The sequence below is a fragment of the Corvus moneduloides genome, chromosome 5 (assembly GCF_009650955.1).
Source record: "Corvus moneduloides isolate bCorMon1 chromosome 5, bCorMon1.pri, whole genome shotgun sequence".
Classification (NCBI taxonomy): Eukaryota; Metazoa; Chordata; class Aves; order Passeriformes; family Corvidae; genus Corvus; species Corvus moneduloides.
The window spans coordinates 72573312-72593283 of record NC_045480.1 but is presented as its reverse complement, the minus strand read 5'-3'; the positions used below and the strand labels follow the sequence as shown (position 1 = coordinate 72593283).

Below are 19972 nucleotides of genomic sequence, written 5' to 3'. Positions count from 1 at the left end.
ACTATTGATCACCTGAGCTGACCTCAAAATGTTCATTCTCTCCCCTAGATGTTACCTCAGATTTTACTGACAATAGTTTTCCTCAAAAATGCCATCTTGCTCTTCCCTACCTGGAGATTTTCTCCAGCTTCCCCCCACAAATGTTCCATATCTTTTGATGACTGACTTCCACAATTTACCACATAATGGACATTTGCTCTGCCACAAGTTACCCCAGATTTTACTCCCAAAACTTTCCTTGCCTTTACCTGTAGGTGTGAAACATTGACCCTACCCGGATCAGTCTTAAACACAGCCCTAATTCTGATCTTCAGCAGGGTCCCAGGAGAGTCCTGCCCAGAGCTGAGGGAAATCTGCTGAGAGCAGTCAACACCCCAGTCCTTTAGGCTTTGCAAGATTTTGTAGTGAACAGACCCAAAATCTAATTCTAAACCTAAATTTCTATCAACTTTTGTTAGAAAGATACCTGACAGTAAGTCATACAGCAGAATTGAAAGACTGCACAAGGAATAACAGATGATCTTCCATGAATAAGAGAAGTTTCTTTTTTTTCTCATCTGAGACTGTAGGACTGAATCTTTGCAACCCAGAGACAACAGAGTTGTTATTCTTACTTAAACCTCTCAAATATTGCAATTTCTCAGAGAACCCTGCCAGCTCCGAGCTACTCCCTTGTGCCTGGAGTGGTCTGGGGAGCGGCAAGGCAACATCCCACTTATGTTTGGAAAAATATAAGATGATAAAATGTAATTTCACTTCTTTCTCTGACCCCTGGGCAAAGCGTGTAGAACAACACAGACTATTCATGGAAGGGCTGATTCAGCTGGGAAAAAAAACCCTAAACAAATAAAACCTCCCCAACTTCAAGGTAAAGACATGTTGTTTCCTTAACAGGAGCACACAAAACTAATTTAAACCAGAAAGGAAATTACAGACCAGAAAAAGAGCCAAAAAAAAACGCTCTTCATTGATACACTCTCTGGCTGATAATTCCAAAGAAAATCCCCCACGGATAATAAATAATTGCTAATAATTTTTCCTCTCTAAAAACTACTGACTCGTGTTTCTGTGGAAGTGTTTGACACATCCATTGAGGGTTCAGGGGTTTGGTTGGGGTGTTTAAGGCTAATCCTGAGAGGCCCAGGCTAGATCCAACCAGCAGCCTCACTGCTCCGCCTCAGATTTGGATGAAATATTGATACAGCTATCTAGATTACAGATAGTAGAAATACTCCCCCTTCCCTGCTACTCAGTCCTTCACTGCACATCCATGGAGCAGATTGACTCCACTCTTTGTTCCCAACAACAGCTCTCTGGCCCAGATCTCTGTTCACACAAACTAAACAGACCTAAGGCAATGGTTCCATCAGCACCTGGAATTCAGAGCTCCCTGTTCCCTGGATTGCTCATCCGAGCACTCACAGCAATCTCACCTCAGCCTAGAGAGTCTGTCCTCAGAGGGAAACACAACCTGACGTGACACAGTTCTGGCACCCCATGCCCTTCTGTTTCTGGTGTCCTTGGAATCCACAAGTCAATACAATCCCTTAAGCCATACATCCCTGAACACGAGGATAAATGGAGTTTTAACCAGATCCCAGTAAACAGTAGAGCTGTGCTTACATTTCCTAATGAGTTAATCCCAACAGACAGGAAGAGGGAAACGTGTCCCTCTGACTTACCCCAAGGCATGTGCCAGGACCAGGTGTCCTTCAGTGCAGGCCATCAGGGCTGGAGGCTGTTGGGTTTGGCTGCTCAAACTCAACCAAAAACGAAGGTTTTGGCATAGCTGGGCCAAATTAAATGATTTTTCCTGTCTTGAGAGGAGAAAAGGAAAATTAAGTCCACTGTGCAAGTCAAAGGCTCTTGTCTTTCACATAGTGGTTCTCATTGCTCATTATGGAGCTTTTCATTTTAAAAAATGAGAGGTGACAGCCATATTAAATATATAAGAGACCTTTTCCAGGATTTTTATTCAAATCTCTTTCAGACATAAAAAGGATGCTAATTTTTCTTACTGTATTTTTTGCATAATTTGAACAGAACCATCATCATCCCAAACCCCACTTGTGACTTATCCTTTGGCACTGGACTTTAGGTAAGAGACATCCAGGATGCTGGATTACTTTTGTCCTTTGCCCGTAGACCTCAGCACCATTCTCTCCAGAGAGCAGAAGAGAAGTGCTCCAGGATAAGAGGTCATTTGGTCACAGTCCTGTGATCCATCAGTTCAAGGAGGGAACTAGTTTGGAGTAACTGACCAGTGTGTTTATTACAGACAGAAATCACACACGCTAAGCACTGAAATGGACTTGACTGAGCTGAAACACAAAGCTCCAATGCAAAGAGCTGCATACAGGACCACCAAAACAGCACCTGGGCTGCAGCAACATGTCCTGCTCTGTGGATACAAAAATGCTGCTAGCAAGGATTTTCTTGCTATTTTCTAAGTCTGTGAGAGATTTTTCTCTCTCACAAAAGATAGTAGCAGAGTTGTGTAAACAACCAAGCCACCTGCAACCTTGAAAAATCTTGTTTATAGTACAGTAGAAAATATTTTGACAATGGATGTTTTAGGATTTTAGCCAATCACCCCAAGGGGTGGCTGATCCTTTGTCCAATTAGACTATGAAGAAAAAAATCTATAAAAGAATGTAAAATAATTAAATAAATCAATCTTGCTGCACAATTCCTGCCTGCTGGATCTTCTCTCCTCCTCCCTACGGCTGCGGGACACAGTAATATACCCTAGGGCATTTTAATCATGCTCCACCAGCAAGTCACTGCACACAAATCCTCCACAGCCACAGTGGGAGTTTTGGCCTCTTCCTCCAGAATTATTTGGGACTGAACAGTGAGGAACAAGCACTGAACAGACAGTACAGGACAAACACTGCAGAGAACACCAAGCAGCAACCCCTGTGCTTGGCAGGGGCCTGGGACATCCAATTCCAGGGCACTGGCCTCCTTTTCCTTCTTTTGCAGCAATTGTTGTGGTGTGGAGACTCCTAAATCAGTTTATACAACAGGAAATGTCTTCCGGAATAGATCCTCCAAATAAATTCCAACTGCAGGAATGAGTCATTTCCACATTTACAGTGCCTTCAGCAAAGACCCTGGAAAAGTAAAGGTGATGTGTGATTAATTGGAGTTGCAGATAACTGAGATGAAGGTGGGAAACCAGCAGAGAGGAAACAGCTTCAAGTGCTTCTCAATCCAAACACTACAGGCAGTGCAGCTTCCCTGGAATTCCATGTCCAATGTGTCTCTTCGAAGCTGAACAGGTGAGCAAACAAAGAGGCGCTCCAAGATTTTGTTTCTTTGTACTTCAAGCAGCACAGACCCACCAGGAGGAACTGGAATCCAGTCTAAAAGCCATCCTCCTGCTTGCCACTCCCTTCACATTTTCTTCTTCAAGGGGGATGTGGCTGCAGCTCACCAGAGGCAAGAAAATTGCCTTTCAGTTCTGTACAAAGCCTACCTGAAAAGACCAGGACATCAGGAGCAGCAAGAATTCCACAGTGTTTCTGCTCACAGCTCTTTTCGTTGTGCTTTGCTTCACAGGGGCTTTCCTGCCAAGCTCATTTCAATCTTATTTTATCTTGAAAAATATTTCTGAAAGTTGAGTTTCTTGAGAACTGGTTCATCTTTTGATTATTCCTAATTTGGAGTTTTTAGTGCTGTGCCTGCCATGATTCTTAGGGCTCAAGGAACTTTGCAGATTGACCCAAATCTTCACATCCAACTTGCTCTGTTCAGCGCACGTTGTACGGGTTCCCTGCCCCCTCAGAACAAGCAATGGATCTAACTGAGCCCCACAGCCTGTTGTGCCATGTCAGCACAGGGCATGGAAAGGGTCACAGAGCTCTTCCTGAAGCCACAACATCCCCAGGCTGGATGTCCAATTAAGTGTTTTGTTCCCTGCACAGCTAAGACCCTGTCAGTGCTTTGCTACTCTCAGCCAATGCCTCAAACCCCATAACCTGCCAGGGAGGGATGTCTGTGCCACAGGAACATTGTTCTGAACCTGCTGCTGCAAACCCTTGGCTTCTCACACCAGCTCATATGGGACCAGAACTGCCACTGCAGGCAGAAATGCTCCTTTAAGGAACACCACAAGCCACCTATGAGGTACCGCGGGAATTCCATCTACTGTACAAGCTCTGAGGAGCAGTGAACCAAACCATGAGCTTACATCAGAATTAGGGGCACCTGCTCAGCCAACAGCAGCTCCAATAGCAACACTGAGTCAAAACCTCACCAAAAGTACATCAAAGCGAATGCCAACACCTTTACAAGCACTTCAGTTTTCAATTCATAAAGTAAAGCCAAAAGAGCTTTTCAGACACTTGGGCAGAAGTCCATCCCAGCTCTTAAAAAACAAATTCCTGGGAGTTGTTTCCAGCCTCCTGGTGTTCATTTGTCAGCTCACATGTAGCTGCCAGCATTACAGCTGGCTCCACACACAGAAGCAAGTGGCAGCTGCACGTGTCATTTCAGCAGTTCCTTGAACTCGACCCACAGGGCACTGTGGGCATGTTCAAGTTCTGATTTCATGCCTACAGATAAGACACCAGATGTAGCAATGCCAAAAGTCAAATTCCAGTTCCCTGGTTCTTGCTGAAACTCCACCATCTGTTTTGTGCAGCTCTCCACTGTTCATTTCTTTGCTCATTTGAACTGTTTATAGCCCCAGGGTTCCCTGTCCCACCCTGTGCTCTCACCAGCCCCGAGTCCATCCAGCACTGACAGAGCTGCTGGGGGCTGAAGTTCTCCCTGACACCTCTCTTCCCCTGCGTGGAAAACACCCCTTCCAGATCCTGCACCCCCACCCCTTACCTCCTTGAAAACAAGAGCTGCATCCTCCTGGATCCCTCAGCTGGATGCTCCTGGCTCTGGGCAGCTGTGGTGGCTGTGCCCAGAGCAGGTGACACTGACAGTGGGTTACACCAACGCCGAGCAGCCTCAGGCCTGGGCTCTTCTGCCAAGCAGGGATGCTTTTCCTCTCTGCAGAAACAAACAGTGACACAGAACTACAGGGCTGGGACACCACAGCAGCTCACCCTGCCCAGTCTCAAGCTACCACACAGTCCTGTGGCCAGATACGACCCAAATCCACACCAGCACAGCATTAGGGGAGCTAAATTGTAAATTAGGGCATACTGGACAATAGGATCTATTTTTGCAGCACTGAGCTGGAAGATGTGTCAAGGCATTCTCACAGAGTGTCTCCAGTGCCAGCTGAGACTGGAACAAAATCATCCAGACCTGGCACCGCCTTTCCACATCAAAAGTACCAAACCGCCGTGCTCCGCTTGGCAAAGAGATGATATCGGGGCTTTGAAATCAGCGCAGGGTTTCGAAAACTGCTCCTCCAATGCCCCGTGTGGCGGCAGCGAGTACAGCGCGCTGTTTGCAACCACGGGCCAGACACGGAACTGCTGCTTCGTGTCTGTGCCTTTTCTGTCTCTACAGTTCTGCGGCGCAGATGGGGTTTCTGCAAGTATTGCCTCAGAATGCTTGTGTCTTCACTGTGCTTTTCTCTGGGGGTGGGAAAGGTTTCTCCCTGAATGAAACCTGAATTTTCGTACGGTTGTGGAATCAGTTTTGTGCACCCCTTCCTACCTCCTCCTACCTAGTGAGGTATGAAATTCCCCACTGGAGTAATACGCTGAGTAGGCAGGAACAGTTTGAGTTACATCACACCTTTGATCCCCCTGAGGCAACCAGACTATTTTAGAGTACGTGTATATTTTTGGGGTATTCTGTAGAATTGTCTAACACTTGAGCCAGGAATGAGCTATGTTGAGCCAGGAATATGTGAAATGCTGAACTTGACTGAAGGAGAACGCTGGACTAAGAAGCATGAATGGAAGTGAAGGGAGTCACTGACCCATCTGCTGAACTCCTCCCAATCACTGCAAGTGAAAAATTAACTCCATGAACTTTTCTTTGATCCTGATTTGCATCTCATCTTTCCTATGACTTTTTGACTCAAGGAGTGAGTGGGGAACATCCTGATCTATGCCAGCTGGTAACAACACAGGTGAAATGGCTTGTTTGGATTGTCCCCGGCTACCACGAGCACTCTGGAATTCCTGTTATATCTTGCCATTACAATTGTTCATTCATCTGTTATCTCCTGTCTGCTTAATAATTCATTCTGTGAACGGACCTGATCTGCCATCCTTAGAACTCGTGGGCCAGATTGGTTTCTTAAATTAAAGGTGTTGACAAAAATCTGAGGCTAAGGCAGGGCTTGCCTGAAGCTCCCACTCAGTCCTGTGACAACCAGGATTGCAACTCACAGCCTCGGTCAGCCCTGCAGGGGAAAGCCAAGTGGGTTTTCCTCTTCCAAGAGAGGAAAAGACACAGCAGGAAGGGCTGTCCCAGCTGACCTGTCCCCCTCATGGGCATCCCTGAACAGGATAATCCATCACGTCTCACTCTGTTATTGTAAAGCACTGCAGACCCTGTGCTTCTGGGATTTAAAAGCTCCACTTGTATCACCAAAAGGGAGGGAGTGTGGAGGGCAGGAAAAATACACAACTACACCATTTGTCCTCCTCCATGGGTCACTAGTGGGGCATGATCCCTAATTTCAGACTGATCTTGAGAGCTTCAAAGAAAGTAACTCTCAAGGTGGCACTGAATATGCCAAATTTCTGACACTCCTGCCCCAGAACCCTGGCCCAGCAAGTCTCTGTGGGAACCTGAAATATTCGTGTAGTTCAGAAGCTGCACACCCCTAAAGCTTTCCCTTGGGAACACAAAGCTTCCCACGTGTGTTTTATACTCCAATTTGTCCATCCAGCACTTTTCAAAAGAGTTTAAACCAGAATGAGCTGACATGGTGACAGCACAGCATTACATCAGGGACATCAGGAAACTCACTAGACAATAGTCACTATGGTCAGCACAGCTTCTCGTGCTTCAGGGCTCCAGCTTTTCAGCACAGATCCACTGCAATTGAACCTAATCAAAAGCACCTGGCAAAAATTAACATTAACCCAGGAGTGCCAGTGCACCACCTGTGTGTTTTCTCCCTAAGTACAACTGCATATTCACCACTATAGTGACAGGTACTCGACTGAAATAAAGACATTTATAATACATTATTTCATGCTATTTTCTGAATGATTTATGTTTTCAACACACTTGAACCCAGGTTCTGCTCCCTGTTGTGCTCAGTCCTAAAGAACAGCTTAGATATCATCAGTGATGCAGCTCTAGTTTACTGCTGCAAACAGAAATCAATGGTTGGAGGAATTAATGCAGGAAAAACCTCTGTGCTTCCCAGTCCCTGCCCAACACACCCCAATTCTTTATTGGGAGCACAAGTCCTATTCTTATCGTATAAACTTAATGATTTGGTACAGTTATGTTTTATAGAAAAGCTTTGCAACACATGTACCTGTCCCAGCATCAAGAGCAACCCTCAGCACTCCACCAGCCCCACAAAAAATGCCACCTAATGCTAAAAGACACGAAACGTGCAAAAAGCATTAATTCAACACTAAAAAGGTCAGTAAAGAACCGATTTAGAAAACAGTCCCCTCATAATCTGCACGGGGAGAGGCTCCGGGATGCCAAGGCAAACTCAGAGATCAACACATTCTCATCCTTGCCATGGCTTTACCTGCGGTCACCAAGCACCTGCCCTCCAGTACATCACGCATTGAAACATCACTCCAATTCCCATACATCATAAAAAGATACATTAAATCGTATTTTTACCTCACTGAAAAGGGGGGGGGAGGGGGGGGGCGGGCAGCAACCCCAAACCAAGAAACCCGCCACGGACACCGACTCTTATATACCCTCGGCCGGCTCGGGATTGGCGGGCGCCGTGAGGCGATCGCAGCGCTGATTGGACAGCGGGGGGCGGGCCCCGCCCCTCCCCCGCCCCGCCCTCAGGGGAGCGCTGAGGGCCTGTGGGGGGGGCGGTGCGCGAGTCTCTCCCGTTCCCGCTTCCCGCGGCCGAACACAGGGATCCTGTGAGGGGGAGGAAACACCGTGTCCCGAATCCCAGCAAAACCCCGCTTTCCTGCCTTTCATTTCAGAGCCAAGCACTAATTTGGTGTTTGCTGAATTGGATATGGAGTGAGACAAGGTGTTTGCTCGTGGGAGAAATGTTCCTCCTGGGCATAAAATCTGAGTTGTTCTCTAGGTCAAATGAACATTTTGAGGTAAAAATGAGTTAGTAAGTAGTGGACAGGCAGAGAAAATTTTTGGAGCAAATCTGAGTCTGTAGTGCAGAGAATGAACATTTTGAGGTAAACTGAGGTAAGCAGTGGCGAACAGTAGGGAATGTCAAAATGTGGAAGTCACTCCCATTTACCTGAAGGAGGACTGCCCTGGGGAATGACCGTACCTGGGGCTTGGCTCCTGGAGGGCTTTACAGAATAAGCCGCTAGTGCCCTGTGATCCTGTGCTGGTCCTTGCACAAATCCCATTCCTCACCCGCTCCAGGAGCTCCCAACGTCACTCTCGTACCTGCTGATGTCTGTCAGCTCTAATGGGCCCCCAAGTGTTCTCTCTCCTACTCATACTAAAATTTCAGTCTTTTTGGGTGACTCATATCCCCCCAACAATCAATTTGAGTTCCCCAAAAAGCATACCCCAAAAGACTTTGTTTAATCCTTTATTTCTCAAATTTCCACTTCTATTTATTTCTCTAGCTGCAATAATAATGAATAGGACAGAAATAACAAAGACAAAGGGGAATAAATGGAAGGTGATGGAAAAAGTTTAATTTTGTCATTTGGGCAGGACCCAGCTGGCGTTCACAATGTCCAGGCAGAAGCAACGTGAGCACAACCACAAGAAAACCCAGGGACTGGTGGGTTCCAGACTGTGTCTCCAGTATTTCAGTCTGTGAGAGTTACAGGATAAGGGATTACTCCCAGGCTGAAATGTGACCACAAATATTGTTCAGGCAACCCTGTTCCAGCTGCTCTGAGAGATCTAGAGAGTCACAGCATGTTTCACTTGATCCCATTGTTGCAGGGCTCTTTGAGATCATCCATGATCAAGTCCTGCTGGTTATTCACCCCATTTCCTTTCGTAACTGGCTTCCCCTCCTCCGTAGCTGTTTGAGGGGCTTCATCCTGGAGTGCCTGGCAGTGGGCAGCTGGCAGGATGGCGTTGCTTTGTCCTTGCTGGGAACAGAGCACCCTGGAGCAGAGCTGGAACTTGAAGACAGCCTGGAAGCCCCGTCGGAAGTTTTCATTGCAGAACCCGTAGATGATGGGGTTGATGCTGCTGTTGAAGAAGGCCAGCCAGTGAGCAAAGGGATAAATGTAGATGTTGATGAGCTGCAGCTGGAGGTCGGAAAGGCTGGCGTAGTCCGAGAGCAGCATCAGAGTCCACAGGGGAAGCCAGGACACCGTGAAAAGCAAAGTCACAACAATGAGCATTTTGATGACCTTCTGTTTCCTCTTCCACATGCTGTGCCGCTGCTCCTGGCTGCGCTTCCCTGCCCCAGGCATGGCTGTGTGGGAGAGGGAAATGCTGATCCTGGCGTACATGATAACAATGAGTGACAGGGGAGCCAGGTAGATGTTGGCAAAGAGAACCGTCGTGTAGATCTTCCTCATTCCCGGCTCAGGCCACTCCTCCCGGCACCAGAACACCGGCCGGCTGGCATTGCCAGAGCCCAGGAGCACTCGGAAATGCTTCTCCTCCTGCACCTGCAGCAGGACGGCCGAGGGACACATGATGGCCACGGCCAGGATCCAGATGACCGCGATGATGGCCACGGCAGCGGGAATGGTCAGCTTCTGCTTGAACGGATGCACAATGCACCGGAACCTGGGGCAGAGAAGCTGTTTAAGGAATGCTTCATCACCCAGGCAAGCAGGCGCGCGCATTTTAAATCGTCTGTTTTTCAGCAAGCAGAGATGGAATCATCTCCTCATCCTCCCTGTCAGTTGCTGCCTGTGCTGCTCCATTTAACCAAGGCAGGTATTAACACCTCTGCTTCACGGCTGAGGAAGAAAACAGTTCCAGGTGGGCCGGGATAGCCCAGTTCCACCATCTTTAAGAGATACCAGTGGAGGAGCAAATTGCTCTTTCGATTTGGCCCCCCCTTTTTTTTTTTTCTTAATAGCCATAGGAGCAAAATGCATCTGATTTACTGAGGTGTTGGGAGGGTTAATGAGTGGGCTCAGCATGGCCAGGGGGCCAGGGGGAGATGAGAGTGATGGTTAGAGACTCTGCATCATCTTACCTGTCCACAGCAATAGCAACCAGAGTGAAGACGGAGGCAGAAACAGAGATTCCTTGGACCATTCCACTCATTTTGCACACCAGACTCCCAAAGGGCCACCCTGGAAGGAAACGGGCAGTTGGAAGTGCTGCCATCTCACTGCAGGACTCTGCTTAAAATCATTTGCTCTCATCTTCCATTTCCTGATAGAATGATAGACTCATGGAGTGGTTCGGATTGGAAGGGAACTCCTAGCGACCATGGAGTTCCAACCATGGCCAGGAACACCACGCCGTGGGCAGGGACACCTTGCACTAGACCTCACCTCTGACTGCAGTGACCCGGAATGCCCGCAGAGCCCCTCTGACACGTGGCCCCGGCTCTCCCCGCCCCGCGAGCGCCGCAGCCCACCTGCAATGATGTTGTCCAGGAGGGTGGTGGGCATGCAGAAGAGCCCCACCAGCAAGTCACTGACGGCCAGGTTCAGGATGAACAGGTTGGTGACCGTGCGCATGTGTTTGCTCCATAGGATGATGAAACAAACCCCCCCGTTGCCCACCATGCAGAGGAGGAAGATGAGGAGGTAGGAGGTGATGAAGACAGCGGCCACAGAAGGCTGGTGGAGGTAGAAGTCCACGTAGGAGACATTGCCTTCCAAGTAGAGGTACTCGTATGTCCCGTTATAATTCAGCGCCTGAGGCCAATCCAACGAAGAGTTTGAGTCCATTTTCTTCCTCGTGCTCTAATGTGCCCTAAAAGACACTTGTGAAAAGGTCATTTTAGTCCGCTTGCAGTTGATATGAAGGAATGGGATATTATCATTTAATATGGGATATTTTTATTTCTATATTATTAGTGCTGTTATCTGCTTGGGGTACACTGTGTGCTGAAATAAGTGTAAAGCTCACATGCTCTTGGGCAGTGGTGAGGTGGCTGAGCAACAATCACTGAAAAATCACTAATTCAATCACTGAAGAACAGGGATTAGAGCTTTCTGAAGTGGCACAAACTTTCTGCCTGCATGTATCCAAATCCAGCCCCATTTCATGAACCTGAGATGGTTTTGTGTACAGTTGGTTGATTTAATTCCCTGCTCACAAGCTACATAACTCAAAGTCTGCAGTCAAGAAGGACCACACTAGGTTTAAAACATGCTGAGATACAAGAGAGCTGGGTTAATTTCCAAGCAGGTAACTTGACTTGGAGGCAGCATTCCAAACTTTCTTTCCACATGTATTTTGTCTCCCAGATGAGGATGCTTAAAGAAGCAGGGGGTGGAGCAAGCAAGGGAGCAGCAAGATTAACTGGTGGCAGAAGGCATGAAATTAAAGTATGAGCGAAGGTGCTTTTAAGATGCTTCAAATTCCTTAATAGAAATGGAATTTAAATTAAGGCACAAGTATCCAAATCCTGATGAGCTTGTATGAACAGCAAAGCCTCTGCAAGTGTTTTACTTTCAGGAAGCAAGTGCAGTAAAAAAAAGTATTTATACTGCTCTGCCTCAGGTTTGGAACAAGCAGAGTAGTGAAAACCCATCATGTTCTGGTCTCTTGTGCCCGTTTAGAAATGAGCAGCAGTGCAGCGTTTTAATGGGTCTGTATTTTACATACTCATTAAATGCCTGCACAGTGAGGTACAGAGACAAAAATCTGGAATCCCTCACCAAAACCTGCTGCTTGTATGTTGGAAAAAGTGTAGGAATAGTTGTACATTCTGTGGGGCTGTCCTTATGGAGAAAGGCTTATTTATCTTTATTAGTTTTTATTCAACATGCTTTCAAAATTATTGCAAGTACCTCTATTGAAATGTCTGATGTGCCAAATGCTTTCCCTGGCCAGCGCTCAGAGTCAGCCTTGTGGGAAGAGCTTCAATGCCGATTTTCCTGATTCCTGATCCTGAGGAAGCAGCACTGGTGCACTTGCAGCCAAACATGAGCTCAAGATGGGAAACGCTGGCAGAATGCAAATACAGATATTTGACAATACAAGTTGACACTGTTCCTTTAATCCCAGACCTGGAGCTGTGCTTTATAAATCTCAGGAGATGCTGTCTCACTCCATTTAAAGCCAGCATTCCTCCTGCTCCCTTGGACTTATTGTTGCTCCCTTTGCTGCTCTTCCCCACATTATTATTATTATTATTATTAACTACTAATTTTCTTCCATAATCCTTTTGCTTTTGAGAGGAGTTGCTTTAGGTAGACACTCTGGCCCGGAGAAGGTGGCTTTTGGCTCCCACCGCATTCCCAGTCCCCATGCCCAGCTGTCCCAGTTGTCCCTGTGCTGTCCCCAGCAGGTCAGGCAGATGTGCCTTTCCTTCCTTACCTGCTGGAGTTTGGCTTTTAGAGGGGTCTCTGATGGTCTGCAGCAGAAGTTCTCGGTCATTCCATGACAGGATCGTCCCTTATCACACTAAAAGCAGGAGGAATAATCATTATTTTGGAAACATAGTTTGTGTTTTCTCTCTTTTTCTGACACCGTGTTGTGAAGCAGCGGCGCCCAATCTCTTCTGTAATGATCTCTGGAATAGTTTTTGTTCCTAACTGGTAAACAAGAAGTAGTAAACAGCCTCGAGGCAAAACTGGAGCTGAGTCTCATCCCAGTTGCACTAATGAAATTTTGGCTGTGGCAGACACGGGGAAGTTGCTGTACAAACCCTGCAGATCACAGGAAATGGAAAAGCTCCACAGATTTTTATTATCCTGAAGCTGAGAGGGAGGAGGATTGGCTGGAAGGAGAAATTAAGCCAGTGCCTTGTGTTTTCACAGGGTCCTTGCCGGCTAAAACAAGCAGTGATAAATAATTGAGAGAGGCACAGAGGACAGAAACATAAATCATCCAAGAAAAGAAAAAAAAATAGTGCAATAGCTAATTGTAATAAGATGATAAACAACAGCAATTCGCTTCCACATGGTAACTTGACAAGAGCAAGGCCTCACTTCTTCATTCGATCTATCAGAGAAAATCTGCAAAGGAATAAAGTGGGAGCCTCCCTGAGTGAAAACCTGCCCCGGCTCATGTAGGGTTTCCAAACACACGAGGCTCATTCGTGGCTGCTGGAATCCCAGTCACAGCCTCCGTAGACAAATACACAGTGTAACGTCTCACAGCCTAACCAGGACAATCTCGTACCTCTGCATACAGAAAATCAGGTTTCCACTGTTAAAGTGTAAGAGGTCCAGCTGATTATGAAGTGACGGAATTATTTACATATTGGGCAGATGGAGGAAATCCCCTGGAGCGGCCACCACTGCTTCACCTCTGTGCACGACCCGCTGGGTTTGTCATCTTGATTTTTATGAGTAAAATATCCTCACAGAATCCTCTGAGGCTGGAACCTTCAGAGATGGGAAGAACAGCAGGAGCATGTTGTTGTAGAAAAAGAAACTTTAATGTAGTAAGTGCTAAAAAAATTGTTCTTCCCTTGTCCTGAGCTCTGTAATCAGTAATGGCACAACAAGAAGAGATTTCCCAGGGACCTTGGGAAATGATCCCTGGTCTGCTGAAAAGTGAGAAAGTCCCAGGGGCAAAATACAGCCCCTGAAGGATGGCAAAAAGAGCAGGACGTTGGTCTGTGAGTGTCTGAGAAATAAGGGAGAGAGAAATTTATGGATCATCCTCTGCCTCAGGGAACCAGGAAGAGCCAATGACTAAAAAACTAAAATGCTGTTGCACAGGAAACCCGTGCACAGACCATGGGAATCTGGGCTCGTCTTTGCTTCTCTTCCAAGAGCAAGAGGGGCCTGCAGCCACACCAAACCCCCCATTCCCAGTGCCTGGGGCTCAGGCACAGGACAGGGAGTGGTGCAGGAAGCGTTGGGTCTGGGTCATGCAGGGCTGGAGCTGCCACATACAAACTCTGGGGATGTTCATGAATTAAAATAATGGAACTTACTCTTCAAGTATTTAACTTTTTCATCCATCAGAATTTCCATGGTATTTTATACGACATACCTCAGAGTGCTTTATCTCCAAATAAGCCCGAATATCCCAGTAGGTTTTCAGCTAGGAGAAAAGAGCTGCGGAAGAAAAAACACCCTAAAAATAGCCAGTTGCAATAAAATAATTTTTTCTTACTGACATTTACTTTCATGAAGAAAAACAAGTGCTGAGAAGCAAATTCCTCATTTTGAAATGGGCAATCCCAGGGAGATATGCCAATCTTGGAGTTGCACACAGAGCTCTTCTCAATGGGCTTAAACTGCTTATCCTCCCATCAGAGTCATTTATCTGCACAGTCTGAGCTGGGGCCAAAGAAAATAGTTTGTCAAGGTATTTCTTTTTTAAAGATCTCAAACTTTAAATGATATGGAACAAGGCTATCAGCGGGATGACTGTAATAAACACAAGACTTACTTGCAGATTACTCACCCACTTGAGATGGGAACAGAAAACATTTCTTCCAAAGCCAAATCCCAAATGTAAATCAGGAGATGCAAATGGCAGGTGAGGCATTCACAGCAAGTTTCTTATGGCTCTGTATTTATATATATATCTATCATTTCCACCCTGCTTCATTAGAGCCGAAGCTGCTTGCCTATTCCTTGTCATTATACTCTTATTTTGTTTTACTTCATGCTCAGTCAACCTTTAAGCTTCTGAATATATTTGTTTTTTCTATTTGATGTGTCACAGGCTGTTTAAAATTTTAACTAAAATCTCATCCAGCTGTTCCCTGAAATCAGGTTAAAGTAATATTTCCACACTCAGGCACACTTATGCAAGCCACTTTATTGAGAAGCCTGGCAAGCAATAAGATTTTAGCTGCCTTATCTTGGAAGCAAGTCCCTGTTTTAAAAGCTTTCCGTAGGCAATTACTGAAGTTCTCCCGGGATCCAGTCTCTTAAGCATCGGTTTCCCATCCATCATTGGAAACAGGGCAGGGACCCCACGAAATATCTGGACTGGTCGCAGCTTTTTCCCTGGAGAGATGCTCTAGCAGCGTTTAGCAGTGAGTGCTGGGGTTTAGTCTACAGAAACAGCTAAATCAGTGATCCCTGCCGGGCTCTTTGCAGCAGTAAACGCCCCACTAATGGGAGATGAGCCTCCTAAACTGCACCTTTCAATTCAGCCTCTGCTCATGAGTCACTCCCTGACAGCCCAGTCATTTGGGGCACTGAAACTGAGGAGAGTAATTGGGGAACAGATAGAAAGGGGTGGGGAAAAAAACAACCTGAAAAGCGGGACAATCGTGAGATAGTCCCAGTGGAAGATAGAACTGGCAAACAAAATAAGTGCTTTAGGAGCCCATCAGGCAGTGAGAGCTAATTCACCAGGTACGGCAGGTAGTTTATGTGCCCCCCAAAATGGGGGGCACAGAGGATCCTGTAATCACTGCAAAGTGAATGAGCAGAGGAAAACCAAACCAATCCCAACGCACAGAGCACATCACAAGGGTTCTTCGCACCAGGTGATGTCTCTGCTTCGAGTGAAAAATGAGCAAGAGGCATAGAATTGTTTGGTTTCAATCTCTTTTGGCACAGAAATGTCATTGCCCTCTGTGAGGCAGGCATGAGAGCAAACAGCCCGTGAGCTGGGCACACGAGGGATCTGACTTAGAGCTTGTTACAACAAAGAGCATTTGACCCCTCACCCAAGTTCCTGGGCTGTGGAGTATTGGATTATCCCCCTAGAAATTAGGCAGAGCAGCCTTCCTGGCCCACGGGCAGAACAGGTGAGCTCCCTGTGCAGCACGTTGGGCTGGATCCTTAACACTTCATCACATCCCAACGTTGATTTGCCCAGAGGCAACATCTTTAGTCTTAAATAACTGTGCAGGCTGCACAGGAGAAGAACTGTCTGTGAAGGTTTAAATGCCCAGTGTCACCTCTCTAGAGAGATAATGGCTGTGGAAGGGCTGAACTCTCCCTGTACCTTCCTACCTTCTGACTGTTCCCTTTTACATCACCATCCACATCCACGAAGGGACTTTAAATACTCATTGATTTTTTTTCTGTGAGCTGCTCTAAGGATTTGAATCCTTTTGGTGCTCCTGAATTTCCATTTACTGCTGCCTTAGTGACTTGATTTTAATTAATACCAAATTGTAAGCTTCACCAGGATAACATGGATAGGTACCTGTGATTGATGTCAGGAGTTTGACATGCTGAGAGGTTACCTCGGAAACCTCTTGGTTTGACTCCAGTTGAAGCCAATTCTGTTCAGTAAGTGACAGCTGCAACCCATGGTTGTCCGAACAGCAAGGACTGGAAGTCAGTTTTCCTTGCTAGGATTTTCATTTGGAAAAAAGCAGCAGCACAGGTCCATTCTTTTGGAATGAGGTGCCATCTTACAGGTACCTACCTACCAGCCTCAGGAAACGCTCCTCCTTTGCTCAGAGTTACACTCAATCCCCCTTTTTCCAGCAGAACACCCCAAACTGATCTCACTGCATTTTATAATTTGCAGCCTCTGAGGTGGTTCAGATTTAAAGGATAACACGAGGTACTTCAAGCTCCAGATGCTTTTCTCCTACTGGAGGTACCTGCTACTGATAGAAAAGCCAAATAAAACGATGTAAACTTGTCTTAGTCACGGAGGAAAAAAATGAACAGCCACAGGCTCTTTTTTTTCCCAATCCTGGAGCTCTGCAGAGTGGTCCAGCTCCTAGCCCAGGTGGATTGGCCCTGCGAGCAGCAGCAATATGGGCGCTGGTGGGGGCTGTGTGTGTCCCCCAGCTCTGGAAGCCCTAAGCCAGAGGGTCAGAGGCACCTGCTGCCACTCCCGTCCCCCTCCAGTGCCTGAACTGCTCCGTATTCCAGCCTTGCCCACCCCGGGACCAACTTCGGCAGCACAAGGGGGGTTCTTGCCAGCAGGCAGGTCCCTGGCATCACCACGATCCGCATGCAGGCAGTGTTGTGCCCCCCCAGTAAATCAGGGCACCCCCAGGCAGTGGACCCAGCATCCCACCTCCCCGCACACAAAGACCTGTTGCTAACAAAGCTCCTGCAGTTTTCCCTCAGCTCCCAGCTCCAGCAGGGAGGCAGGAACAGCCCAGCTCCAGCCAAAAGCAGCCCGCAGCCCACTCCCCCAGGGTACCCCGCTTACAGGTGCCGGAGCTCCGCCGCAGCCGCTGGTTCGGCGCAGGCAGGAAGGAGGCTGCAGCCCCTGGCGCAGCGGAGAGGGCTCCCGGAGCCCCTGCAGCTCCTGCCTCAGGCAGGGAGGAGGGACAGGAGGAAGGAGGGAGCCGAGAGCCCAGCCCAAAGCCAGGCGCCAAGCGCCGGGGCTCCAAGGCAGTCACCTGCAGCCACCGCTGGCTTGGGGGGGTGCCTGGGTGGAAGTTTCTCGGATATGTTCCATTGCAGAGTCTCCCTGCTGTGCTCTGTTTGAAGCATCCCTTTGCCTGGGGAAGCTCATTTCCAGGGTCAGGAACTCACAGTTACCTCTGCAGGTGCCACCCCCGACACCCCCCATCCATTACAGTCCAGATTCTCCCCGGTGCTCTGAATGCTCCCAGCACAGCGGCATCTCTTGGACTCTGCTCCTACCTGCTGAGCTCCAGCATTTAGATCCAGGCTCTCCAGAGACTCCAGCTTTTAAATCAGGAGCCTGGGAAAAGAACAGTCTGTGTGGCCCAGGAGAAACCAGGTGGCTCTTGTAGCTGAAATGGTAGGTTTTGCCTTACCTGCATAAGGTTTTTCTGGAAAGAAAAACAGCATCCCAAGGACAGACTATAGGAGAACAGGCTTCCAATTAATGATTTCATGGATGTAGGAATTATTCTTTAACAATAATGAATTCTCTATTTTTTACACTCCCCTTTTTATTCCTGGAGTAGTTTAAAAATTATTCCTTTAGCCAATCATTTAAATTTGAGAGGAAAAACAATTATGCCAATATAAATTTAAACCAACAAGCTGCTTTCCAGCATAACTCAGTGTGGAATTGTAACAAGTCCGTGTGGAATCATTGTGTGCTATAAATGGAGGATAAGAAGCTCCAGCCATGCAGAGACATTGTATTAAGGGCAGCTTTGCCACATGTGATGCAGCAAATGGAATCCCAGGATCCTGAGGCGCTCACAACCGGGTGGCGTAAGGAACCACAGTTAGAGAAACCTCTGACCGAGAGAGGATCCCGAAGGCCTTGCATCCAGCTAAGAGGAATTTGTCTAAAATTCCTACCCCAGCTCTCCCTGCACACACACACTGCTGCAGTTCTCTGTCTCCCCATCACTTTCCCTGATTCACATTCCCTCTGCCTGGAAGCCCAAAACAAGGCCACTTCACTTTGGAATCCAAAGAGTTTCAGATAGAAAGGTGTTATTCACGCAAGCAACAAAATAACCGCAATGCAGGGCATTGAGATTTGCAGGAAATCGCTTTCTTCTTCCCACATACCCCGTGGAACATCAACACTGAATCTTCATCGCAGATTATTGCAGAGTACTGTCTTTTTCCTTTTAAAAACAACTCAGTGAGCAGCAGAGCTGATCCATGTCCCAGGATACTTCCAGGTCTTTTAAACGGCGGCCGCGCCATCTGCTGGGAGCACAAAGAAGGACACGACGCGAAATAAACGCAAGGGGAGATCATAGAACCATCATGGAATCCCAGAACGGTTTGGGTTGGAAAGGACCTCAAGGATCATCCAGAGCCTGTTCACGCAGGCTGCTGTCCATCGGCCCCTGATTGTGGATGGATATGGAAATGATGGAGGTGTTTAAGGAATGCTGATAGTTTTTCCCTCTGTTGGATAATCTGGTCATTAAAAAGGCTAATTGACTCTTCCAACAGGGAAACATTTATGCAAGAAGTGCCAAAAAAATTTTGAGTTGCTGGAAAATGAAATCTGCAAGTATCCAACTTAAAATCCCTCCGAACTGTCACCAGTCTGACTTCCATGGACTGGTCACATTGCCCAGATGTGTCCAGTCCAGCTGTAAATGCATTTGTCCATGGCATAATTTATATTTTTTTCCTGGTAAAGAGCATCTGGATGATGGAGGGGCATGGGGGGGGTCAGGAAGGAGTGTGGGGGGGTAGAGGACAGGAGGCTGAGGCCCCTGCACCTCCAACAGCGTCAAGGAGCGACTCCCGGGGCTCAAACGCCCTCGATTCCACCCCACACACTTGAACCAGCCCCGCACCCTGGGGCTGCCTCGCTCCGCCCCCTGGGTCCCACCGTCTTTCACCTGTCTGGGCTCTGTCCTCAGCCCCAAAATGCAGGATTTGGGCTCTCTGATCAAAGTCTTAAATTGCCTGGATGAGCCTCATTTCGCACCCCAAGACAGGACTTGAGGCTGTTTCGCAGCCCTAAGACTGCCCAGGTGGGGCTGGTTCCAAGTGCCAACAATGCAGGGGTTTGTTTCTGAGCCGAAGAAAATGCCTGATTTATTGATTACAGGACCCTAAAGCTGGCCAAATGAGCCTGGTGCCCCCCAAACACAGGACTCAGTCTCTGTTTCCAGGACACGAAAGTGCCTGGCCCAGCCTCACCCTGGGGTGCCCCTTTCTGATCCCCAAAATACCACAACTCTTTCTTTCCCAGCTGGGTCTGGAGCTTCCAGCCACTGGAAATGGGGCTGGAAACAGGGAATTTGATCCCTGAACCCCCAGCCTGGACTCCCTCTCGGAGCCTCAAGTGTGATGTCAGGACGGGCTGGAGAGCCAGTGGTGTTGGGACACAAGATAAAGACGAGGATGGAGCCCATCCAGGATACCCCAGCATCCACGAGCACCCCAAGGACCCTGCTGTCCTGTCCCGCCCCAGTGCCAGGGATTGCAAAGGAGGAACCTGGCCACTGCCAGCCTTCCCCAAAACC

At 47.7% G+C, this 19972-nt stretch overlaps 1 protein-coding gene across 1 annotated transcript; it reads right to left on the bottom strand.

Annotated features, from left to right (window-relative positions):
* Positions 1-8630: 8630 nt before the first annotated feature.
* NPFFR2 (neuropeptide FF receptor 2) lies at positions 8631-19942 on the bottom strand. Its single transcript, XM_032110482.1, has 5 exons — positions 12535-19942; positions 12006-12161; positions 10622-10972; positions 10232-10331; positions 8631-9813 (listed from the first exon to the last, which is right to left on the bottom strand). Exons 3-5 carry the CDS (start codon positions 10935-10937, stop codon positions 8988-8990), a joined length of 1242 nt encoding a protein of 413 aa, XP_031966373.1. The 5' UTR covers positions 10938-10972; positions 12006-12161; positions 12535-19942; the 3' UTR covers positions 8631-8987.
* Positions 19943-19972: the final 30 nt, after the last annotated feature.